Consider the following 24,856-nt stretch of genomic DNA (forward strand, 5'->3'; position numbering starts at 1 on the left):
ATGTAGTCAGCATAGAGACACTCAAACATAAGAACACCACTTTAAGATGCAATAGGTAACTGTTTCACCTAAATTCATAGAGGTAGAGAAAGTTAAGTCTAAAAAAATGAAAAGGCAGGGGAACTACTCTCAATTGAAAGAACAAGAGAAAAAATAAATAATGAAAGAGAAATAAACAATTTACCAGATAAAGAGTTAGAAACATTGGTAGTGAAAATGTTAATTGAATTAGGAAAAATAATTGATCTAAAAAATGAACATGTTCTCAAGGAACTAGAAAATATAAAGACCGAGTCAAAAATAAATAATTTAATAGCTGAAATAACACATTAGAAGGAATGAATAGCCGACTAAGTGATACAGAAGAATGCATGAGTGATCTGGAAGATTGAATAATCGAAATCATCCAATCAGAGCACCAGGGGAAAAAAAAATTTTTTTACAGCAATCTAAGAAACATGTCTGATAACATTAAGTGTCCCAACTTTCACATTTTAGTGGTTCCAGAAGGAAAAGAGAGAGAGGAGAGTGAAAATGTATTTGAGGAAATTGTGTCTGAAAACTTCAGAAACCTGAAGAAGGAAATAGATATCTAGGTACAGGAAGTACAGAGGGTCTCAAACAAGATGAACCCAAACAGACCCACACAAAGATATATCATAATTAAAATGGCAAAAGTTAAAAATAGAGAATTCTAAAGTTAGCAAGAGAAAAATAGAGAGTAATACACAAGGGAATCCCTGTAAGTCTATCAACTGATTTCTCTGCAGAAACATTGCAGGCCAGAAAGGATATATTTAAAATCCTGAAAAGGAAACACCTGCAAGCTAGGATACTCTACCCAATAAGATTATCATTTAGAATAGAAAAAGAGAGATAAAGAATTTCTCAGACAAGCAAAAACTAAAAGAATTCATCAATACTAAACCTACCCTGAAAGAATTGTTGAAGGATCTCTAAATGGAAAATAAGTAAGACTCTATAGGAAAGGGAAAATCCCAGTAGGAAAGATAAACATATAGTAAATGTTGAAGATCACTTAAATAAGTCAGTACATAGATTAAAAGACAAAAAGTATAAAAGCAACTATAACTACAACAAACAGCTAAGGGATAAACATGAAGATGTAAAATATGACACAAAAAACAAAAATGTCGGGGAAGGTAGTAAAAATGTAGATCTTTTAAAATGGTTTGAACTTAAATGACTATCAGTTAAATCAAGTAGATATAATTATGGGTCAACACACATGAACCTAGGGTAACCACAAATCAAAAAACTACAATACATACACAAAAACTAAAAAGAAAGGAACACAAGCATAGTACTAAAGAAAATTGTCAAACCAATAGAGAAGAAACAAAGATGTGAACAGAAAAAGCTACAAAAGCAACCAGAAAACAAGTAATAAAATGGCAGTACGTACATACCTATTAATAATTACTTTAAATGTCAATGGACTAATGCTCTAATTAAGTGGCTTATTGGATACAAAAACAAGGCCCTTCAATATGCTGCCTGTAAGAGACTCACTTTAGGGCTAAAAATACACACAGACTGAAAGAGAACAGGTGCAAAAAAGATATTTCATGCAAACAGAAGCAACAAGAAAGTGGAGGTAGCAAAACTGATATCAAACAAAATAGACAAAGGCTGTAACAAAAGACAAAGAAGGGCATTATATAATGATAAAAGGATCAATACAAGAAGAGGATATTACACTCATTAACATATATGCACCCAATACAGGAGCACCTAAATATATGAAGCAAATACTAACAGATATGATGGGATAACTTGACAATAATACAATAATAGTAGGGAACTTTAATACCCAACTGACATCAATGGACAGATCATCCAGACAGAAAATCAAAAAGACAACAGAGGTCTTAAATGACACAATAGAACATTTGCACATAATTGATACCTACAGGACATTATATCCAAAAACAGGAGAATACACATTCTTTTCAAGAGCATATGGGATATTCTTCATGAGAGCTCACATACTAGATCACAAAACAAGCATCAATAATTTAAGAGGATAGAAATTATATCAGGCATCTTTTTTCTGACCACAATGGTATGAAGCTAGAAATCAACTTCAGAAAGAAAAATGGGAAAGAACAAACATATAGAGACTAAACAACATACTACTAAAAACCAATGGGTCAATGAGGAAATCAAAGAGGAAATCAGAAAATACCTTGAGACAAATGAAAATGGAAACAAAACACTCAAATCTATGGGATGCAGCAAAAGCAGTTCTAAGAGTTGTTACTGATACAGGCCTTCCTCAAGAAACAAGAAAAATCTCAAATAAACAACCTAACATACCACCTAAAAGAATTAGAAAAGGAAGAATTACCAAAGCCCAAAGTCAGCCTAGGAAAGGAAATAATAGAGATCAGAGGGGAAATAAGTAAAATAGACATAAGAAAAAAACAATAGAAATGATTAATGAAACCAAAAAGGTTTCTAAAAAGATAAACAAAATTGATAATCCTTTAGCCATGCTCACCAAGAACAAAAGAGAAGACCCAAATAAAATAAGAAATGAAAGAGGAGAAATAACAACCAATACCACAGAGATTAAAAAAAAAAAATCACAGGAGAATACTACCAACAGTTATATGCCAACAAATTGGACAACGGAGAAGAAATGGGTGAATTTCTAGAAGTATACAGCCTGCCAAGACTGATTTAAGAAGAAATAGATAATTTCAATAGACCAGTCACTAGTAGTGAAATTAAATTTGTAAAAAAAATACTCCCAGCCAGCAAAAGTACAGGACTAGGTGGCTTCACAGGGGAATTCTACCAAACATATAAAGAACTAATACCTGTCCTCTAAAACTATTCCCCAAATTCAAGAGGATAGAACATTCCCAAATTCATTCTACAAGGCCACCATTTCTCTGATAAGCAAAAGCAGCCAAAGACTACTACAAGAAAGAAAATTACAGGCCAATTAATGAATATAGGATGTAAAAATCCTTAACAAAATATTAGCAAACCAAATCTAACAATATATAAAGAGGCTCATACACCATGATAAAATGGGATTTATTACAGAGTCTCAAGGATGGCTCAACATTTGCAAATCAATTAATGTGATACACCACATTACCACAAGAAAAGGCACAAATCACATTATCATCTCAATAGATGCAGAAAAAGCATTTGACAAAATTCAACATCGATTCGTGATAAAAACTCTCATCAAAGTGGATATAGAGGGAACATACCTCAACATAGTAAAGGTCATTTATGACAGACCTATAGCCAGCATCATACTCAGTGGTGAAAAAATGAAAGCCTTCTTCTAAATTCAGGAATACGACAAGGATGCCCACTCACACTACTTCTATTTAACATATTATTTGAAGTCCTAGCCACAGTAATCAGACAAGAAAGAAATAAAAGGCATCCATATTAGAAGGGAAGAGTTAAAACTTTCACTATTTGCAGATGACATGATACTGTATATATAGAAAACCCTCAAGTCTCCACCCAAAACTATTAGAACTAATAAATGAATTCAGCAAAGTTGCAGGATACAAGATTAATATACAGAAATCTATTATGAGCTATCAAAAAGAGAAAGTCAAAAAAAAATCATGTTTAAAGTCACATCAAAAAGAATACCTAGGAATAAAGTTAACCAAGGAGGTGAAAGACCTATGCTCTGAAAAGTATAAAACATTGATGAAGGAAACTGAAGAAGATTCCAAACAATGGAAAGATACCTGTTGCTCTTAGGATTTTGTTAAAATGACTATACTACCAAAAGCAATCTACAAATTTAATGCAGTCCCTATCAAAATATTCATGACACTTTTCATAGAACTAGAACAAATGATCCTAAAATTGAAATGGAACCACCAAAGACTCCAAATTGCCAAAGAAATCTTTTTTTTTTTTTCCCTTTGGCCACACCACTCGGTATGCAGGATCTTACTTCCCTGACCAGGGATTGAACCCATGCCCCCTGCAGTGGAAGCACAGAGTCTTAACCATTGGACTGCCAGGGAAGTCCCTGCCAAAGCAATCTTGATAAAAAAGAACAAAGCTGGAGATTGGAGATATCATCCTTCTAGACTTCAGACTATTCTGCAAACCTACTGTAATCAAAACAGCATGGTACTGGCACAAAAACAGACACATAGATCAATGGAACAGATTAGAGAGCCCAGAAATAAGCCCACACACCTATGATCAATTAATGCACAACAAAGGAGTCAAGAATATACAATGGAGAGAAGACAGTCTGTTCAATAAGTGGCACTGGGAAATCTGGGCATCTTCATATAAAACAATGAGATTAGAACATTACCTCACACCATATTCAAAACAAACCCAAAATGGATTAAACTTCTAAATGTTAGACATGAAACCATAAAACTCCTAGAAGAGAACATAGGCAGAACACTCTTTGACATAAATTGTAGCAATAGTTTTTGGATGTCTCCTAAGGCCAAAGAAATAAAAGTAAAAATAAACAAATTGGACCTAAGAAAACTTAAAAGCTTTTGCACAACAAAGGAAACCATCAACAAAATTAAAATACAACCTAAGGAATTCGAGAAAATATTTGCAAATAATGCAGCTGACAAGGAGTTAATAACCAAAATATACAAACAGCTCATACAACTTAATATCGGAAGAAACAAACAACCCCATCATCCTGAAGCAATAGCAATAATGACTTCAAAACCCCCTTCACATGTGATTTATGTAAAAGCGTATTTCCCCCTTAAACCTTCTCCCCTCTTCCCATCCTGCTCACTCCACCCAAATCCAAGTGGTCCTACTATAAAGTCAGATGGAAAATCCCTGGTCTGTATCAGGAAGAAAAGAACTGCTAACACCACCTGCTATTAAAATTCTTTAATAGCACCCCCCCCCAAACAAGTTAAATAAAATTAAAAATGTAATTTCTCAATACACTAGCCACATTTAAAGTTCTCAATAGCCACATTTGGGTAGTGGCTGCCATTTTGGACTGAATGAAAATATATTTATCTCTGTAGAAAATTCTGTTGGACAATGCTGACTAGGCTTCTTGGTGGGAAACAGTATTTGATGGTTAAGATAAAACTCTTTTTAAAAACAAATTTGGAATATCATATCATATATAGTCTATAATTTTTAAGAAGTTAGAATGCAATGAAAGAGACACTTCCAAAAACATACTGAAAAAAAATAGTTTCTTTGGATATTCAATTGGTAGTACCTCAGGGGCATATTATAAATATCATATTTCAGTTTAGCTAGTAAACATTTATTGAGCCCCCATTATGTGCCTGCATTTGAGAATGATGGTCAAAATGGAGGATATAAAAATAAAAGACCCTATCCTCAAGATACCTACACAACCTTGAAGAGGAGACTGACATAACAAGTTAACTTTAACAACTTAGTGTGAAATCTAAGGTATTGTGCATAGCCTAAGATATCTGATTACTTGTACATTATAAATGTTTCAATTTTAAATAAATAGGAATGTGTATATCTTCTATAGCTATTCATATTTTAATTCCTGAAAATTATCTCTTTCTGACATTTGATGCTTTATTTTTACAGGGCTGTGGTCTGCTCTGTGGATAGCCTTAAATTTGTGGCCTCATGGAAAGGTCGACTGCAAGAAGCAAAGCTGCAAATTAAGGTATTAGAATAATTTTAGGTGTTTATCTGAGTCAAAAATTATGTAATTACCAACTGTGATAAAGAGATTTTGCTCCAATCTCAAAGTCACCTATCTCTATAGTGTAAGATCAGCAGAGATAGATTATATTACCTATGTGAAAAATCAAAGTAAGTTAAGATTTAACATGAAGCAACCTGTACAAGATACAACATGTTCTCATGCAAAAATAAGAATCTTAGGAATATAACATAGTATTTGAAAATATAACTTTGGTAAAAAATGATATAAATCTCGAAGTTCTGTTAGGTTACCTGTTCTAACATTCAAGTCAATAAATATTTTCTATACAATAAAGTATGTATAAAATGTGTGAAAAATTTAGACCAAATCTTGTCCTTAGGGAGTTTACAATTTGTGAGTATATTTCACTGTTAAAATCAAGCCAACTATGTTAAAAAAAATTGTCATCTTTTGCACTGTAAATTTTCCTAGCTAGCTTTTCTGCTAAAAATGCATTACTCTTGCAATAATAGATAATATAGATAACCATTCAAATACTAATAACAAAACTAATGAAATCCTTCCCCCAACAACTCCAACCTTCTTCCATGTCATTGGCATTCTCTACCATTCTTTCCCATTCTTGCACATAGAATTGCCCTCTTAACTTTTTTCCACTGCTATTATAAGATGCTGCATGTTGTAGTACAATTATCTCTATACATCTATGTTGGTCTGTCTTATGATACTGTAATGACATTGAAGATAAAGACTGTCTCATCCATCTTCAGATCCCCAGTATCTAGTTCAGTATATTACATATAATTAAAATAAATGTAAAACCATAGTTCTTTAACTTAGTTAACCTTAGGCAACTGACTTTTCAGAAGTTCTATTTATATAATTCTAGTTCTCAGGCCAACAATTTTCTTTTCATATCACTACTGCTTTCTAACATACTATATAATTTATTGATTATATTTGTTGTTTGTTGTCTGTCTTATTCTACTGGAATGTAAGTCCCATGAGAGTAGTCACTTTTTTTCCAGTTTTGTTGTATCTCAAATACCTCAAACAATACCTCGTACATAATAAGCGCTCCATTAAAACTTTGTTGAATTGTTGAGTTGAAGGCCAACAATAGGAGACACACTATAATAGGCATTATTAATATCAGCTGTAATGGTATAGTGTGCCACAAATTTGGTCATTAACAATAAGCTAGGTCTTTCTTTCTCTTTTGGCTGTATAGATTGCTATAAAAATTCTCTGTTGAAGCTGAAGAAATTAGCAGGTTCTCTTTCATCCTTTGCATTTTATTTTAACCTTAGCCTGTAGCCCGTAAGAGCTACCTTAGCTATTATTGGTGCACATAAACTGTTGCCTAACTGTTAAGGAGAGGGAGGGAACACATGATGTATAATCCAGGAATCATGCAGTTTACCTGGTTGTGTGGTCTCTTAGCAGCTGTGAAGCACACACATAATATGGTAGTATCATTATTTAGGTATATTGATATAAAAAACAAGGTAAATGAGTTTTATTTTGTGTCAAGGTGTGTTCATATTTCCAGAACTATTTTGCTCCTGTTCTTACAAAATAGAAATAAAATTATCTACAACCAGAAAACCCCAAGCATATATGTTATGTTTTATAGATGGGGAAAAAAGGCTGGCAGTTAATAAAACAAGATTCTAATCTTAGTTCTCCAAAACAGAGCCATGTGACTGTTAAAAACAATTAATGAAGCAGTCTGAGCCTTTGTTGTCTCTTTTATCAATGGATATAAATAATAACTTCCTTGACATGTTATTACGAGGGTCTCTGGAAACCTATGTGTGTGTGTGTGTTTTATTATTTCTTTTAACTTGATTTGGATTAGGTTTCATTAGGCAATATTTATTTTTTAATTACAGACAAAAGTGTATTTTAATAAAAGTTCTCTGCTCTTATCCAGTAAAGCAGAATTCTTTCATTTGTCATTTGACATTCATGAAAGGTACTATATTATTAAAAACCAAAATATTCATTGGTCAATATATTCAGGAACATTATAAGTTTGATACAATTATATCTTAACAACTTGAAGTTAAAAAAGCCATCCCTACACATGGGATTTGAGGTAATGCAACAGAATTTTTCCTCTCTTTGGCCCCTCATTCATGTGAGCTATAGAAGCACATTTCCTAATTTCTTACCTGCAGTTCCAGATATATTTATCAGATAAAAAGGTTTTGTAAGCCCCTCACTGTTTGCACTTGACAAAATCAACAAGTTAAATAATTCATTTAGGTTCCTCTTAATCAAATTTTTCAGCAAAAGGATTATTTTGCTAGGAGAATATTGGATTTGAATTATATTTGAATTTTACTGTCACTGAAGAATTTAATCTATTTTGAATATTTTTCAATCTCTACCACCCTAGACTGAATTAAACCAGAGAAATGTTCAAGCAAGGCTCTGGTTCCCACACCAATCAATATTTCAACCCCCTAGACCAGCTTAAAAGAACATGTATGTATATTGATTTTTTTAGATCCTGAACATGGCCCTCTAAAATTTCCTCACTACCATTATTGATTTATTATTTGTTAAACAGCAGTTGTGAAACTTAGTACTGGAAAATGTGTAAATCAAGCACCTGTTCAGCTTGCATGCTAGATCTTGCCCAAGGCTGTGAAAGTTTTGCCCTGGCAAATCTGGGTAGCTTCCAGCTTCCTCCTTGACTGCTGATGCTGCCACACACAAAAGGCAAAAACAAGTCTTTTACCTTGGCAAATCAGGCTTATAAAAAACATTTTAGTCTTGTTAATAATGCGCAATTCCCTAGGATACCTGAAAGCTGCTGCTCCTTTGGGACCTGGTAGGGTCATATAGCCACTTATGCTTGCCAGTTCATTTCGACTGCTTCATGCCAGGCTAAAGTCTGCCCATATACCAAGTGGTTATTATGCTATTCATATTTCAGTTCCCTCCCTTGTAAAGCTTACCAGGAAATAGAAGTTAAAACAATGAAGAAATTAGACATTTAGACATATGAAGGTTCATGAGGAGAATGGGTTCATCAGAATTGGGAGTTATGAGCTTTAGACGCATCCTCCCCAAATGAGGGTAAGTAGCTTATCAGTCCAGCAGTGGACAATCTACCAAAAAAAAAAAAAAATCCTTAAATAGTTCATTTTAAGACCTATATTTCTGATAGTTTTCATTTTAAAACTGAGCACTTATATAGTCATTATAAAGTAGAGATTGTTTTTAAATCATGGGGGAACTATAAGAGTGCTAGTAATATAATTTTCTCTAAAAGTTAATCTCTAAAATGCGTTGGTATGTGCAAACTAGTACGATATAAAACCAGTTCAACAAAAAATGATTCTTCTTAAGAACTTAAGTAACTACAGCAACCAGAGGTTTTAAATCTATCTGATATTCTTGTAGCGTTAAATGCTTTGAGTGTCTTACTATGTTTTCACCAGTTTAAAGGACTTTTAATTCTTAGTTGACTATACTGTTTAGGTAGCCTTGCCAATTTAATGCTATCTTCTCATGGTCTGCAAATATAGCAGGAGGCTGAAAACTGGCTCAAATTTCCTGTTTTGAAAGTCTTTCTGCTACGAAACATTCTGACTTTACTTGACACTACTGAAAAAACGTCAGTGTGCTGGGATTACGTACTAAGTTCCATCAACGGTTCTAGCCCTTCCCCAGCTTTCAAAAACTTCTAAGAAACCTGTTTGTATTTCTTTCCCTAGCACGCTCTCCTTTCTTCAACCTATATCAAGCCACATATGTAATTTAAATTTTCTAGTAGTTACATTAAAAAAGTAAAAGAAACAGATACAAATAATTTTAATATTATTTTATTTAACCTAATATATACAAAATATTGTTGTTTCAACATATAATAACTATTTTAAAATCATGAATGATATATTTTACTTTCCTTTTTATTGTATAAAATCCTTGAAATCCATCATATATTCCATATTTATGGCACATCTCAATTCAGACTAGTAACATCTCAATGCTCAATAGCACATGTGGCCATGGCTACTGTATTGGATAGTAGCTCTAGACAGAGAAGGTAATTCCCTAGAGAAAATTTAAATATTCTCTGATCTTCAAGTTTTTTCCAATTTTTTGTAGTATTTTTCCTTATTAAACAATTTCAAACAGATACAGAAGGAGAGAGAATAGTAAAATGAATCTCCATATGCAAAGTTTTCAAGATTTAGAAACATTCCTTCTTTTTCTCTTTTTGATTGTCTTTGCTGAAGCAAATCCAGACATTTTTTTGTTTAGTCCACCATTTCTCAAATTTTTTTTTCTTAGATAAACACAATATATTATCACACATACAAAAATTAACAATAATTCCTTGGCATCATTTAATACTCAGTCCATAACAATATTTACCACTGTCTCAAAAAATACTCTTTTCCAATAGTTTGTTCAAATGAGAGTCAAGGTCCAGACACTGTGTTTGGTTATTAAGTACCTTATGTCTTTTCACATCTAGATGGGGTTCCTCTTATTATTTCATACCACTGCTTGTTACAGAATCAAGGTTACTTCTCTTATAGAATGATCTACAGTTGATATTCATGTCTTGGCTTCCTTGTGTTATTATATAACTTTTGTTCCTCTGTCCCTAGTTTCTTATAAAATGGAAGTTAGTTGTAGATGAAACAAATTTTTCTAAATCTGTTATTCCTTCTGCATTTATTAGCTGAAATTTTCTTCAAAGAAGCCTAATCAACTAGGTCTATGTGGTTACCTAGATACCATGGAATTTTATATAGAAAATAGAGGGTAAATGCTTTTTAAAAAAAATTTAAACTAGATATATTCAGAATATGGTGTTGATACACTGTTTCCCACAGTGTTCAATAACATTTCTTCTTTGTTTTTAAGTATCAGTGTGAACTTCTTATATATTTAATGTGCTTCTGTAAATTGCATTTATTATTCTTTTTCATGTGCAGTATCCCTAGTCTTTGGCTTATGTGTAGAGCCTCCTCATGTTGACCTCTGTGTCTTATTTTTGGTAAAGTTTTATAGTGAAGCATAATATCATACAGTAAGTTGCACAAATCTTAAGAATACAACTTTATGAATTTTTAAATAAGCAAACAGACCTATGAAACTATTATGCAGATTAATTTTAATATTTTAGGACATTTTTTCCTCAAAACTTCTTTTTATAATTAAATGGACCTAACACATTCAGTACAAACTTTATTTTTCTTTCATTCTAAGAGATATACTTAGTATATCCCTCTAGATATTTGTCTACCCATTTTCCTTTCCTCCCTTTATATATTATATTGTATAATGTATTCTGATTTTAAACAGTTGAGAACTTCAGGTGAAGATGGCCCAGGGAGCTAATGATTCATCCTGTCTGCTCCAGATAGATATATAATGATAGAAAAAATATAAAAAGAGGAAACCACAGACATTAGTATTTCATTGCATCAGAAGCAGGACAAAGTAAAATTGTGACTAAGTCTGAAAGTACAGGTCTTGAGCTCCAAGTCCAGAACTAGGAAGCAATGAACAGTATGGCCCCAGCAGAGTGAAAGGAATTAGTGGTGCTATATGTGAAATGGAGACTGAAACAGGGGTCATTGCTTAAATCCAGTACTGAGATTAGGCTCTCCAGCTCTCCAATAAAAGGAGACTGAATAAAGTTATTGGCCTAAGGAAGCTGAAAGATAAAGGCATAGACTTAATATTAGATATTGAGCCACACTAACCACCAGATCAATAGCTTAGAACTTCAATATCCCCAACACCTGCAGAACAGAACCTCCAAACTGGCATTGTAAATTTTATAGCTATGTAGATTTGGAAATGTCACTATAGAGGTATGTGGGAGAAAAATAAAATACCCCTCAAGATGAACCTAGGAACCAAAATCCAAAATAAATGGGGAAAAAATCTAATCCTAGAAAAGAAAATGAGCAAAATCATTAGGTTAATCAACATCTGGTCATTTCATTTATTATTACTTTTGGGAAAATCTGATAAATAATGTTAAAATATTTTAGTTTCCTTAAACAGTTGTAAGAAAGAATAACTTTCACTAAAAAAAAATTATCAGAACTCACAGAATAGAAACAGGCAGAAATAATACAGTTATATGTAGGTGGATGTGAAAACCAATCAGTAGTCTTGGAGATGAAATATATAATCTTTAAATGAAATATTGAGAGATTAAATATACTCTACATTAGATACAATTGAAAAAGACACATTAATTGGAAGTTAGTGCTAAGGAATTAACTCAGAACTGATCACAAATGTAAAGTGTTAAAAATATGAAAGAGATATTATCAGACATAGAGGATAGTTTAAGGCATTCTATCCTACTTGTAAAAGGATTTCTACTATAGAACAGACAGAATGGCAGAGAAGCAAAATTTGAAAAATTAGTTGCAGGGATTTTCCAGAATTGGAAAATGTTAAGAGTTCTCAGGTGAAATGCACATGCAAAGTACCAAAAAAAAATAACTAAAAGCATATTCAAGTTCACACCTCGTTACACTATAATGAAACTATACAATATCAGGTTAAAGTGAAAAAATCTTAAAAGCTACCAGATAGAAAAGTCAGAGTTCCAACCAAAAAAAAATACAAAAAATAACATCAAATAGATTACTCATCAGCTCACTAGATGCCAAAAGGCAATGGAGTGAGTAATATATTCAAATTGATGAGGAAAGTAATTGTTAACCTCAAATTTTTTTCCCATCTAAAATATCATTCAGTAATGAAAGCAATAAAAAGATATTTCCAGAAACCCAAACACCACAAAGGCTTACCACTCTCGGAACCTCAAAGAAGTATTAAAACATGAAAAAGAAAAGCCAGAGAGAAAACAAAATATACCAAAAATAATAGTGAGCCCAAAAATTACAAAATAATTTATTTTAGCATGTAATTTAAATTATTAACTGTAAAATATAACTTTTTATTATGTTTAAACTAAAACTAAAATTCTAAACAGTAATAATTAGATTAGAAATAACATGCTAAAATAAAATCCATGTCATGTTCAGGAGAAGTACTGAATAACTAAGAATTCATTAGATAATGTCACAGTTACTATTCAAAAGATATGGTTAAAAGCTTAAAAATAGATATGCAGTCCATTAGCAGAAAAGGAGAAAAATTAAACAAAAAGAAATAAAGAGGAAAACTATATATTAAATATACTGAAAATAATTTCAAATATATGACTGATAACAATAAATATAATTTTTTTAAATTGAAGTATAGTTGAGTTACAATTTTGTGTTAGTTTCATGTATACAGCACAGTGATTCAGTTATATTTGTTTTTCAGATTATTTTCCATTAGAGGATATTAGTGAACATAGTTCCCTGTGCTATAGAGTAAATCCTTGTTGCTTATCTATTTTATGTATAGTAGTTTGTATCTGTTAATCTTATACACCTACTTTATCTCTGCCTCCCTTTCCCCTTTGGTAAGTATAAGTTTGTTTTCTTTTTTTTTAAATTTATTTTTTATACAGCATGTTCTTATTAGTTATCTATTTTATACATATTAGTGTATATATGTCAATCCCAATTTCCCAGTTCATCCCACCACCAGGCCCCCCCCACCACTTTCCCCCCTTGGTGTCCATACATTTGTTCTCTACATCTTTGTCTCTATTTCTGCCTTGCAAACCAGTTCACCTGTACCATTTTTCTAGATTCCACATATATGCATTAATATACGATATTTGTTTTTCTCTTTCTGACTTACTTCACTCTGTATGACAGTCTCTAGGTCCATCCACATCTCTACAAATGACCCAATTTCGTTCCTTTTTATGGCTGAGTAATATTCCATTGTACCATTCTACCACATTGTACCACATCTTCTTTATCCATTTGTCTGTCAATGGGCATTTAGGTTGCTTCCATGACCTGACTATTGTAAATAGTGCTGCAATGAACATTGGGGTGCATGTATCTTTTTGAATTATGGTTTTCTCTGGGTATATGCCCAGTAATGGGATTGCTGGGTCATATGGTAATTCTATTTTTAGTTTTTTAAGGAACCTCCATACGGTTCTCCATAGTGGCTGTATCAATTTACATTCCCACCAACAGTACAAGAGGGTTCCCTTTTCTCCACACCCTCTCCAGCATTTGTTATTTGTAGACTTTCTGATGATGCCCATTCTAACTGGTGTGGGGTGATACCTCATTGTAGTTTTGATTTGCATTTCTCTAATTAGTGATGCTAATTAGAGCCTTTCATGTGCCTTTTGACCATCTGTATGTCTTCTTTGGAGAGATACTCATTTAGGCATAAGTTTGTTTTCTGAGTCTGTGAGTGTTTGTTTTGTATACAGATTCATTTGTATTATTTTTTAGATTCCATATATGTGATATCATAATATTTGTTTTTCTCTCTGACTTATTTCATTTAGTATATTCTTTTTTTTTTTTTTTTTAGATGTTGGGGGTAGGAGTTTATTAATTAATTAATTAATTTTTGCTGTATTGGGTCTTCGCCTCTGTGCAAGGGCTTTCTCCAGTTGTGGCAAGTGGGGGCCACTCTTCATCGTGGTGCGCAGGCCTCTCACCATCGCGGTCTCTCTTGTTGCGGAGCACAGGCTCCAGATGCGCAGGCTCAGTAGTTGTGGCTCATGGGCCCAGTTGCTCCGTGGCCTGTGGGATCTTCCCAGACCAGGGCTTGAACCCGTGTCCCCTGCATTAGCAGGCAGATTCTCAATGACTGTGCCACCAGGGAAGCCCCATTTAGTATATTCTTTAGGACCATCCATCTTGCTGCAAATCACAGTATTTCTTTCTTTATATGGCTAAGTAATATCCCATTGTATATGTATACCACATCTTCTTAAGTCAGTCATCTGTTGATGGGCACTTGGGTTGTTTCCATATCTTGACTATATAGTCCTGTCATGAACATTGGGGTGCATGTATCTTTTCAAATTTGAGTTTTCATCTTTTCCATATATATGCCCAGGAGTGAGATTGCTGGATCATATGGTAATTTTATATTTAGTTTTTAAGGAATCTCCCATTCTTCACAGTGGCTGCACCAATTTACATTCCCACCAACAGTATGAAGGTTCCCTTTTCTCCACAACCTCTCCAGCATTTATTATTTGTAGACTTTTTGATGATAGCCATTCTGACAGGTGTGAGGTGATACCTCATTATAGTTTTGACTTACATTTCTCTAGAATTAGTGATATTGAGTATCTTTTCATGTGCCTGTTGGCCATCTGAAAGTCATCTTTGGAGAAATGTCTAAGTCTTCTGCCCATTTTTTGACTGGGTAGTTTGTTTTTTCAATATTGAGTTGTGTGAATTCTTTGTATATTTTGGATATTAACCCCTTGTTGGTACATTGTTTGCAAATATTTTCTCTCATTCCTTAGCTTATCTTTTCATTATGTGATGATTTCCTTTGCTGTGTAAAGGAAACATTTAATTCACCGTTAAATCCAAGTTAAATTCAAGTTAAAATCAGAAGTGTTCAAGGAATTCAGCATTGTATATGAAATAAATTAATGGCTTTAATCCTGTTTTTAGTGAGCAAAATCACTACTGTTACTGTTGCTAACCCCTTTTGAGTCTCACCTCAAAGAATTGAATCAGATTGATCTTAAAAATAGCTTTTTCAAAATAGGTTGGTGTCATGGTAGTTAGTTATTTGGAATATATTTATGCAATTGTGGTTGGCCTGATACACACTGCCCCTTAATAAATGGTTTTGAAACTATAAACAGAACGAAATATGTGTGAGGGGTTTTTTTTTTTTGGAGTTTTTGTTGTCATTGTTGTTTTGTTTTTTAATTTTCTTACTTTTGCAACTGCCCCTCTGTTTCAGATGTTTTAATCAGAGGTTCAAGTGTGAATAACATTCAAGTACAGATTCTTTTCCTTTTGCTTTAATGATTTTATGCTGTTCCTATCCTGTTAAATTGAAAGCTATGCATTTATAAGCAAAACAAGAATAGTTAGAGGAAATGGTATTACATCAAGAGATGCACATTTAGATGCCTTTCACTTAATTATTTGCATTCAACTCAAATAGTATATTTGTACAGATGTCAAGAAGCAGCCTCAACAATGTTGTTCTTTTAAAATAATGTAAACAAACATAACCCCTATGGTTACCAAAGGGGAAAGAGGGAGAGAGAGATAAATTAGGAGTTTGGGATTAACATATACACACTACTATGCATAAAATAGATGACCAACAAGGACCTACTGTATAGCACAGGGAGCTATACTCAATATTTTGTAATAACCTATAAGGGAAAAGAATCTGAAAAAAATAGATATATATGTATGTATAACTGAATTACGTTGCTGTACACCTGAAATTAGCACAATATTGTAAATCAACTATACTTCAATTTAAAAAAAAGATTAAATTAAAAAAAGAGAGATCAGATGTTGATATAGTTAATATTTTCAAATGTCTCTCTTGTGGAAATAAAGAAAATACTGGAATTCAAAAAAATGTCTACTTGAAAAAATAAAATAAAATAATGTAAACAAATGAGTTCTGATCTCAGTAATTATTTCTTTGCATCCAAGGGATATGTGTCATGCACAATAAGGTACTAATGACTGAAATAGACTTCTAACAAACTTTTAATAGAAAAATATGAAGTTTGCCCCATAAGTATATATGTTAAGTATAAATAGCATTTTAATATGGCTTATTATTTAAAGGAGGTGAAAAAGAGGGTGGAAGTACAATATTGATCAAATTAGAAAGCATACTCTAACACATCACCTAGATCTTTGATGTATAAATGAAGTGATGGATAGACTCAGTTATCTAGGACAAATTTGGGAAATATTTTGCAAAATCATATATAAGCAAAAATTTTTGATTGAAATTATTTAAATAATTTCCAATCAAACCTTATTTTGCCTTATTTAAATGGATACACTATATGAAACAATTCTAAATGTCTAGAAATTTGAATATGGATTAGATTAAATGAACAGTAATAACTAATACTTATTGAGCACTTGCTGTATATCAGGCAATTTTCCAAGTATTTTAAATATAATGTTAGAGGGGATTTCTTATTTCCTGCTCCTGTCATTTTTTTCTGCGTGGAGGAATATTTACTAAGGTTCATACTCCTAGACGCTCTTGCCTTCTACCTGACTCCTTCCTTTCCAGGAAAGGTATCAGATAAAGGTGTTTATCTGACTGTGAGTTTGAGTCAGAAACCCAGGGCTGAATACTGTGCCTTCCTGTGCTTTTCTTTTGGGTGTGCACATTCTGCTCTGCCCCTTCAAGGCAGTCTCTGCACCTGGTGCAGCTGGCTCCTTAGCTTAGTACTGTCATAACTAGAAGTTAAGCCTTCCAAATTCTTGTGTTTAGTGTTGATATTAACAAGTTCATTTGCCTGGAGACCTGTTATATCCTCCAAACTATCTTTTTCAGTGATAAAGGTAATATTTTGGGCCTACCTGCTTTTTGACCTTCCATTGATGCAGAATTCCAGATGGAACAAGGGTACCATTTGTTGATACTACTCCAATCCCTGATATATTATCATTTTATTATATAAACAACAGGGTAATGCTTTTTGAAGTTCTTATGTTTTCATTCTTTTACTTTACATTCCAAAGTAGGGCAATGATAGAGGTTATAGAGAGAAAAGGACAGATTTAGAAGATTTTATTGGAAGTGACTGGACTTGATAATTGATGTCATGTGGGAAGTTCAGGAGAAGGAACCAAGAATGTCTCCCAGGTGTCTGATTAAGCAATTACATGGTCAGTAGTGCCAATTACTGAAATAGACTCCAGAGAATAGTATTTCTCACCCCTCCTACCCCCTGGTTAGAAGAGGAAAATGATGAGTTTATATCTGTATATGCATATTACATAGTCAAGTTGTGACACTATCAGTGGGGACTACTTTTACAAATTTCTATAAAGACCAATTGAGGGCAAAACTCAATAAAATTTCTAGAAGAGGCCTTAGAAGAATTATCTTGCAGAGATTTTCTAGCACTAAAATTAGCAAGTACTCTTTAAATTTTAATTTACATTTCTTCAAGGCAATACTTCAGCAACCCTGAAGTGGCCTGTATAACATCACATTAGTGGTATTGTAGAAAGAATGTTGAATTTAGGAATTCAATAATTCTATTTTTATCCCAGCTCTTTCACTGACAAACAAGTTGCTTATCTTTTCATGGTAAATAACCCTACTATAAATTTAGCTAATCAGAACTATTAGTCAAGGCATACTCTACTAGTTCCTCCTCGTCCCTAAACCATTCTCTAGTTATAACTGAAAATGATTTCAACACTTCCAACTTAAAGTGTTCCCTTGACTCTAAAATTCTGTAGTATGTCAACTTAAAAGGTACTATACAATATTTATAAGATTGTTTACATTTTCTATCAAGTTTAAATTGTGAGACTATAGATGGGGGTCTGAATGCAAAATGCAGACTCTACGTTTATTGCCTTTAGATAAACTCAGGGTAGATTAACACTACAGAAATGAAAAGAATGAACACTTTTAAAGAAGAAATATGAAACTAATATTACCCAAATAATTATATTTTTATTTTCATAATTTTGTAAATTTACACTAAGGTTAATTTAAAGTAAGAGATTAACTCTTTCTCCTTTTTTATTCTTCTTTCAGCTCTGCATGACATGTCAAGAATTTTTTCATTAACCTTTCCAAATTTTGTTCTGTTTTTTAGAAAATGATGTTGGAATTCCAAGCAGGGAGCACATGTTCTTTTTCTCTAATATGCTTTTCTTTCCCCCTCCTGGAAAAAGAGTAACTTTTTGGCTTTTGTCATTATATGTCTATTAATCTAATGCCAAGGCATATGCAATTATATAACTGATGACATTTGTAAGTCTTTTATTTCCAAAATATTTGCTAAAATTGAGGATTCAGCCTAAAGGAAGCTCACAGTGAACATTGGTTCAGGTCTTCACCTTCATTATTCTCAAACAAAATACCATGATCTTTGTTTTCACATTGTTTGGAATGAATAGTCACAATGGAAATTGTTGCCTTTCTTCTGAAGATATACTATATAGTAACTCCTGCCATTTCAGCCTTTAATACATATTTTAATGGTTTATATGTTTCTATGACAGATCAGTGGCTTATTACTGGAAGGATGCAGTTTTGATGGAAATCGACTTTCTGAAAATCAGCATGATTCTCCTAGTGTATCATCAGTTCTGCCTTGTTTTATGGGCTGGATTCCACAGGTAATACATTTTTAACAAGAACAAATTTTAATTTAATCAATTCATTTTTCGATTTTATCTTTTCAATAAGATATAATTGGCCTATGAATTTTTCATTTACTTTCTAATCTTACCTGCATTTGAACAAATTTAGTCAAAATATTGTGTCCTTTATAATTTTTAAGATGTACAGGACATTTAAAAAGTTTCATTTTGTTATGGAAAGAGTAACATTATAGTTTTTAATTTCTAAATAAGTTATAGTCTAATAAGAAAAAAGCCTTAAATGGTAATCTGAACTACCACATATTGTGTTCCTATTATTTTCAGCAGTGTGCTAAATGTTTTATATACTTTACCTTACATACTTTTCTGAGTAGCCCTGCAAGGTAGATATTATTATTCCTATTTTCAAATGAGGAAATGTGTGTTCACATAAGTTAAATGACTTCCCTGTAGCTTGGCATGCAGAAATCGAAAGCATCAAGATGTTAATACACATCTAATACCATATCACTATGCTGCTGATTGGCAGATGAAGAAAACTGTCTTGACGAAGGCTTATTCGGTTAACTTCTTCCCTTTTAAAACGTTAAATTTTTTTTTAATAAATTTATTTATTTATTTATTTATTTATTTTTGGCTGCATTGGGTCTTCATTGCTGCACACGGGCTTTTCTCTAGTTGTGTCGAGTGGGGGCTACTCTTCGTTGTGGTGCACAGGCTTCTCATTGTGGTGGCTTCTCTTGTTGTGGAGCACGGGCTCTAGGCGTGCAGGTTTCAGTCGTTGTGGCACGTGGGCTCTAGAGCGCAGGCTCAGTAGTTGTGACGCACTGGCTTAGTTGCTCCACGGCATGTGGAATCTTCCCAGACCAGGGCTCGAACCCGTCTCCCTTGCCTTGGCAGGTGGATTCTTAACCACTGCACCATCAGGGAAGTACAAAACCTTCAATTTTTTGAAAGAACTTTCAACAATGGTACTTGAGGGATATTTGCCTTTAAAATAAGACGTAGTTGTAGATGAAACACATAACTTTTACTAAATGTAAGTAAGAATACATGTGAATAAAGTTTTGATTCTGTATCTAATCACCAACAAACTATTTCATATACTGCTTACTACAAGAAAAATGAGTTTTGTAGCTGTGAAATACTTCATTGAATTTTCCAATTATTATAATTCTTTTTATAAAATAAAAAAATCCAAAGCATCAGAATATTTATTTTAAAATAAAAACTAATAAAACTATAATGAACAGTTATTGCTCAGAGAGCTATAAGAGCATCCTCTGACCTAAAGGAACACACATTTCTGTGAAACTCGCCATTTCCACCCCCCATATAAGCTTCATTTTCTCTAGTAGTACAGTGACAGAGAAGGGAGAAGAAGTTGATCATCTTTATTTTATTTCTCTCTGGCTATTGATTCATGTAAGAAATTTGTATGTCAAAAAGTTGGTAAATTATGGATTACACACATTAGGTGTGTGGTCCAGATCGAAAGTTCTATACAAAAGTTAAGGTTAAAATTTGCTAAGGGTTATAACCAAATATATAAAATTGTATATGATGACAGAGATGAATTCAAATGAATCCAAATTATGAGAAGTGTTACTTCTCTGGCAAACAAAATTAAAAGCCATATAATGACCTTGATGGGGGGAGGGGGGGAAGGTAGGACATGTATAAAATGATTCACTTAAGGAGAAACCCCAGCAATAAAAATAGAGCATGGAGAATGAGTAGGCATAAATGCAAAAGAGTGACCTAGAGCAATACCCACATAATTGACCACAAACGGAATGCAAATCAGGAATGCAATGTGGTTATGAACGGAAGCCAATCTGTTAACTGGGTTGTATGAAAAGCAACATAACATTATAAGACTTGGAATTTATCCCTCCACCATATTTTACTTTGAGTATCATTTCTATCCAGTTTTGTTTACCACACTTTAAAAAATCAGGATTGAAATAGAAAGCTAAAAGTAATTTAATTTGAAAAATATCTCATGTGAAGAGAGGTAAAATGAAGTGGAATATTTAGCCAATAAAAGAGATGGCTGAAAGATAATATGAATTTATTATTTTTATAAAAGAGATTTCCCCGAAGGCTTTTGCACTTTTTCCTGCCATGTAATGGAAGGATTTAAGATACTTCCCCACCTCTTTTTTCCCTTCCTTCCTTTACAGTGAGCCTCTTTTTCCCATATAATCTTACTGCTTTGAGTGCCTCTCCTAGATCAGCTAAGAAGGAGAGCATATGAGATATATTGCTAAATGTTTCAGAACATGAAATTTTGGAGTCCAGCATTCTAGATGCCACTCCCAGCTCCCAAACTTATGAGCTGGGTGATTTGGGGCAAATTACCTAACGTCATTGAGCCAGTTTCCTCATTTGAAAGTGGAGATAATGATGTTTCTATAGGACCATGTTGAGGAATAAATAAGGTCCTGTGTCTGTGAAGTACCTAGCAGGGCATCATACACGGTAAGTCTAATTTATCCTGATGCCAACACTTTTAAATGTTTTTTATAATAGTATAATGATTAACTTATTTCATATGGTGCTTTATAGTGTACTAAGTGCTTTCAATCATCATTAGATAATTAAGTTCCTATGTACCATATTCTGAATCCTGGGATAACAAAAATAAACAAATCTCTTCCATCAGAGTCTTCTGTTGAGTAGAGGAGCAAACGGGTAAAGAAACTATTACAGTTCAGAGTTACAGAAGTACAATTATGGAGGTTTACATGAAGTGCTTTGGCAAATGAAGGAGACCTCAGCTCTGTCTTGTATAAGCAGATGAGGGAAAGTCAGATGACCTCACAGGGAGAGGAAGCAGCTTCTCAGGACTGTAGTCACAGTAGAAGTAAGAAAAGTTCAAGGACAAATTCAAAAGTGGTAGGGGCAAGGCATTCCATATAGAAGGGGAAGTATGTTTAAATGCATAGAGATATGAAAAGAATTTAGGTTATTTTGGGAACTGAAAGTATAGTATATCTGGAATGTACTGGAATGGTTCAAATGAAGAGTGGTAGGGGATGTGGTCAGAAAGGAAGACTAAGACCAAGTGCAACAAGCCATGGAGCCATGCCAAGGAGTTTAGACTATCTTATGATCATAGAAAGCCATTGAGAGCTTAGAACACGTGTGTTGTAAGATCAGATCTGTAGTTTTAGAAAAACAGTCTAGCACTGAGAGAATTGAGGATTGGCATAGGGTGAAATACAATCACACTTACCTTTCATTGCAGTACTCTGAGTATGGTAGAGTAGTTTTTCTCTCTGTTTTGCTGAGGAAGAAACCATGAATCTGGTAAATAGAGTGATTTGTTATGGGTCCCCCAGTAGTAGCACTAGTGTTTGAACAATAGCAATGATCATTTATTTGTATTGATTATGTGCCAAGCACTGTACAAACTGTTTAGAATACAAGATATTTAGGCCTTCCAAAAACATTTGAAATAGGAATTATCATCTCCATTGTAAACTAAGAAAATGGAAGTTTAAAAGATTGTATAGGTTAAAAGATTGTATAACTTGACCAAGATAAAGATAACATAGTTAATAGGTAAGCAACTAAGTTTCAAATCCAGGTTATCTCTCTTAAATCTTAGGCCTAATACTGAGCCAACCTAACAGTATAAACCAGAGTTTGGAAAACTACAGGCAACAGGCCAAATCCAGTATGCTGCCTGTTTTTGTACAGCCCACAGTCATGTGAGCATGAATGACTTTTACATTTTTAAATAGATGAAAAACTCAGAAGGATAGTACTGGGTTGGCCAAAAAGTTCGTTCGGGTTTTCCTGTAAGATGTTGCAGAAAACCCGAACGAACTTTTTGGCCAGCCAATATTTTATGACGTGAAAATTATCTGAAATTCAAATTCCAGTGTCCATAAAGAAGTTTTGTTTGGAAAACAGCTATGTCCATTTATGTAGATGCTTTCAGACTACTACAGCAAAGTTGAGGATATAGTTGTATCCAAGACCATATAGCCCATAAAATATTTACTATCTGACCTCTTACAGAAAAGTTTGCTGACTCTGTATAAACTATCAAACTCTTCAACTTCTGCTTAAGTTAAGCACTATTTTTGTTCAAGAAATCATTTTTTTAGGGCAACTATAGCTGTTTTTAATAAGTTATACAGAATTTGGTGGGGGGCATCAGTATTTTAATGCATTCTTACCAAGAGGGAAGGAACCAGCATAAAATCGAAGGAAGCATCAACATCAGTTTATATAAACAAGTAAAAAGAATTACTTTTGCCACTTACTCTTACAGCTACTTTATTGCAGAAAGTTCAGAATCCTTTGATAAGCTTAGAATAAATAATGGAGTTCAGAACTTTGGTGACTAATTCCTTTTAGGCCAGAAGAAGGTTTTTCCACAAATTATTTTGATAATATTATCCGACCCCTAAAAGTCCTGAATAGCTTTATTTCAGCAGAAACATGCCGGACAACTCAGACACTAGGAGGTACGTAGAACCTACATTTTTTTAAAGAGCATTTTAGGTTGCAGAAGACTGAAGAACTTTGAGATTTTTTTAATATGTGGTAATACTTAACAAAGGATATGAACAACAAATTCTAAGGCTTTTATTGAGGGGAGGGGGAGGTTTACCATTGCTTCTATTATAAATGTAATGTACTTTGCCAGTTAACAAAATTAGAATTATGAATGCTCAAGAATTAAAAGGAAGTAAAATGCTGGTGCTAATGTTTTCCTAGTGTGTCTGTTTACCATTATCTATGTGCAGGAAGTTAATATACCTACACTTACACTGTTCATTTATGCGTTCATTCATTCATGATGCAGACTCTTAAGGTTCTTCAAGTTCCAGTTCAGTTCTAGGGGTTAAATTACTATAGGTACAATAAGGTTTCCCTAGAGAATTTTACCCAAAAAAGCATTTACTTTCTCCAAAGAACTTCCTAAAAAGTGTTTGACACTACATTATTCCATAATGGTTCTCTGAAAAATTGTTCAGTAAACAGATTTAAATTTGGAAATTCATGATGTATTTGAGGATATTAAAAACTCTAAGAACTCCCCAAATTTACTTAACACGCAACCCTGTTCATGCACCTACACCCCACCCTCCATCTGGATCTATGTTCCACATAACATAGTTTGGGAAACACTACTTTATGAGGTAGATCAGTCTTAGATAATGTCCTGTTCTGACATTCCACAGGAAGTCAGTTTGCCTTTGTTCTATTTTTCCAATAAAGAGTGTTACTTCGGGTTTATCAGCCCCACAGTAACATAGAAACCCTGGACCAGCCTGAACCCCTCAGGCCTACACCTTCCAACAGTTGCCACAACTGACAGTACAACTTCAGAAACAATTTCATTCTCAGGGAAATTCTGACTATATAATGATTACACAGGCCACTCACAGTAACAGTCTTTTCTTTACGTTAAAGTATTTTCACCATATATATGAAATGATATATGCTGAAAACTCTGCCTTGTATACACTCTGGTTTAAATATAATAAATATTTAATTAATGTCTTTTCTATGTGACAGTTTTTTTTCTTAAGAACTTACTATGAGAGCAATGTTGTTAGCATTGTATTATTGAAAATGAGAGGGAAGTATTTCTCTACCAAACTAGAGTAGCTAGACATTCCTGACAGAAGAAAGTCTTTCAAAATATTCACTGTTGGCAAGTTGTTTTGTTTCCTGTTTTGAGATAGTTATTTTTTCCAGGGTTGCTTTACTAATAATGCCACTTTTACATACATGGAACCTCTGATGTCCTAACATCTTCTTTTCTAAAAAAAATTAACTGTTCACTGACTTGGTTCATAAACATTCAGAAAGCATATGTTAGAATAAGTTAGTTGGACTTTATGCATAAATATATTTCTGATGAGAAAAATATTTTGGTTTGCCCTCGTGTGTTTTATTATAATGAAATTTGAGTTGATAT

The 24,856-nt window shown here is 33.2% G+C and overlaps 1 protein-coding gene across 1 annotated transcript in view; it reads left to right on the forward strand.

Annotated features, from left to right (window-relative positions):
* The window catches only part of DYNC2H1 (dynein cytoplasmic 2 heavy chain 1), a 400,170-nt gene that overhangs the window by 371,060 nt on the left and 4,254 nt on the right, over positions 1-24,856 (forward strand). The window contains exons 87-88 of the mRNA XM_082626481.1: positions 5,590-5,671; positions 18,808-18,924. Coding sequence (XP_082482607.1) covers positions 5,590-5,671; positions 18,808-18,924 — 199 coding nt within the window. The remainder of the gene's footprint in view (positions 1-5,589; positions 5,672-18,807; positions 18,925-24,856) is intronic.

Source organism: Mesoplodon mirus (genome assembly GCF_964341445.2).
Source record: "Mesoplodon mirus genome assembly, chromosome: 7".
In the NCBI taxonomy this organism is placed as follows: Eukaryota; Metazoa; Chordata; class Mammalia; order Artiodactyla; family Ziphiidae; genus Mesoplodon; species Mesoplodon mirus.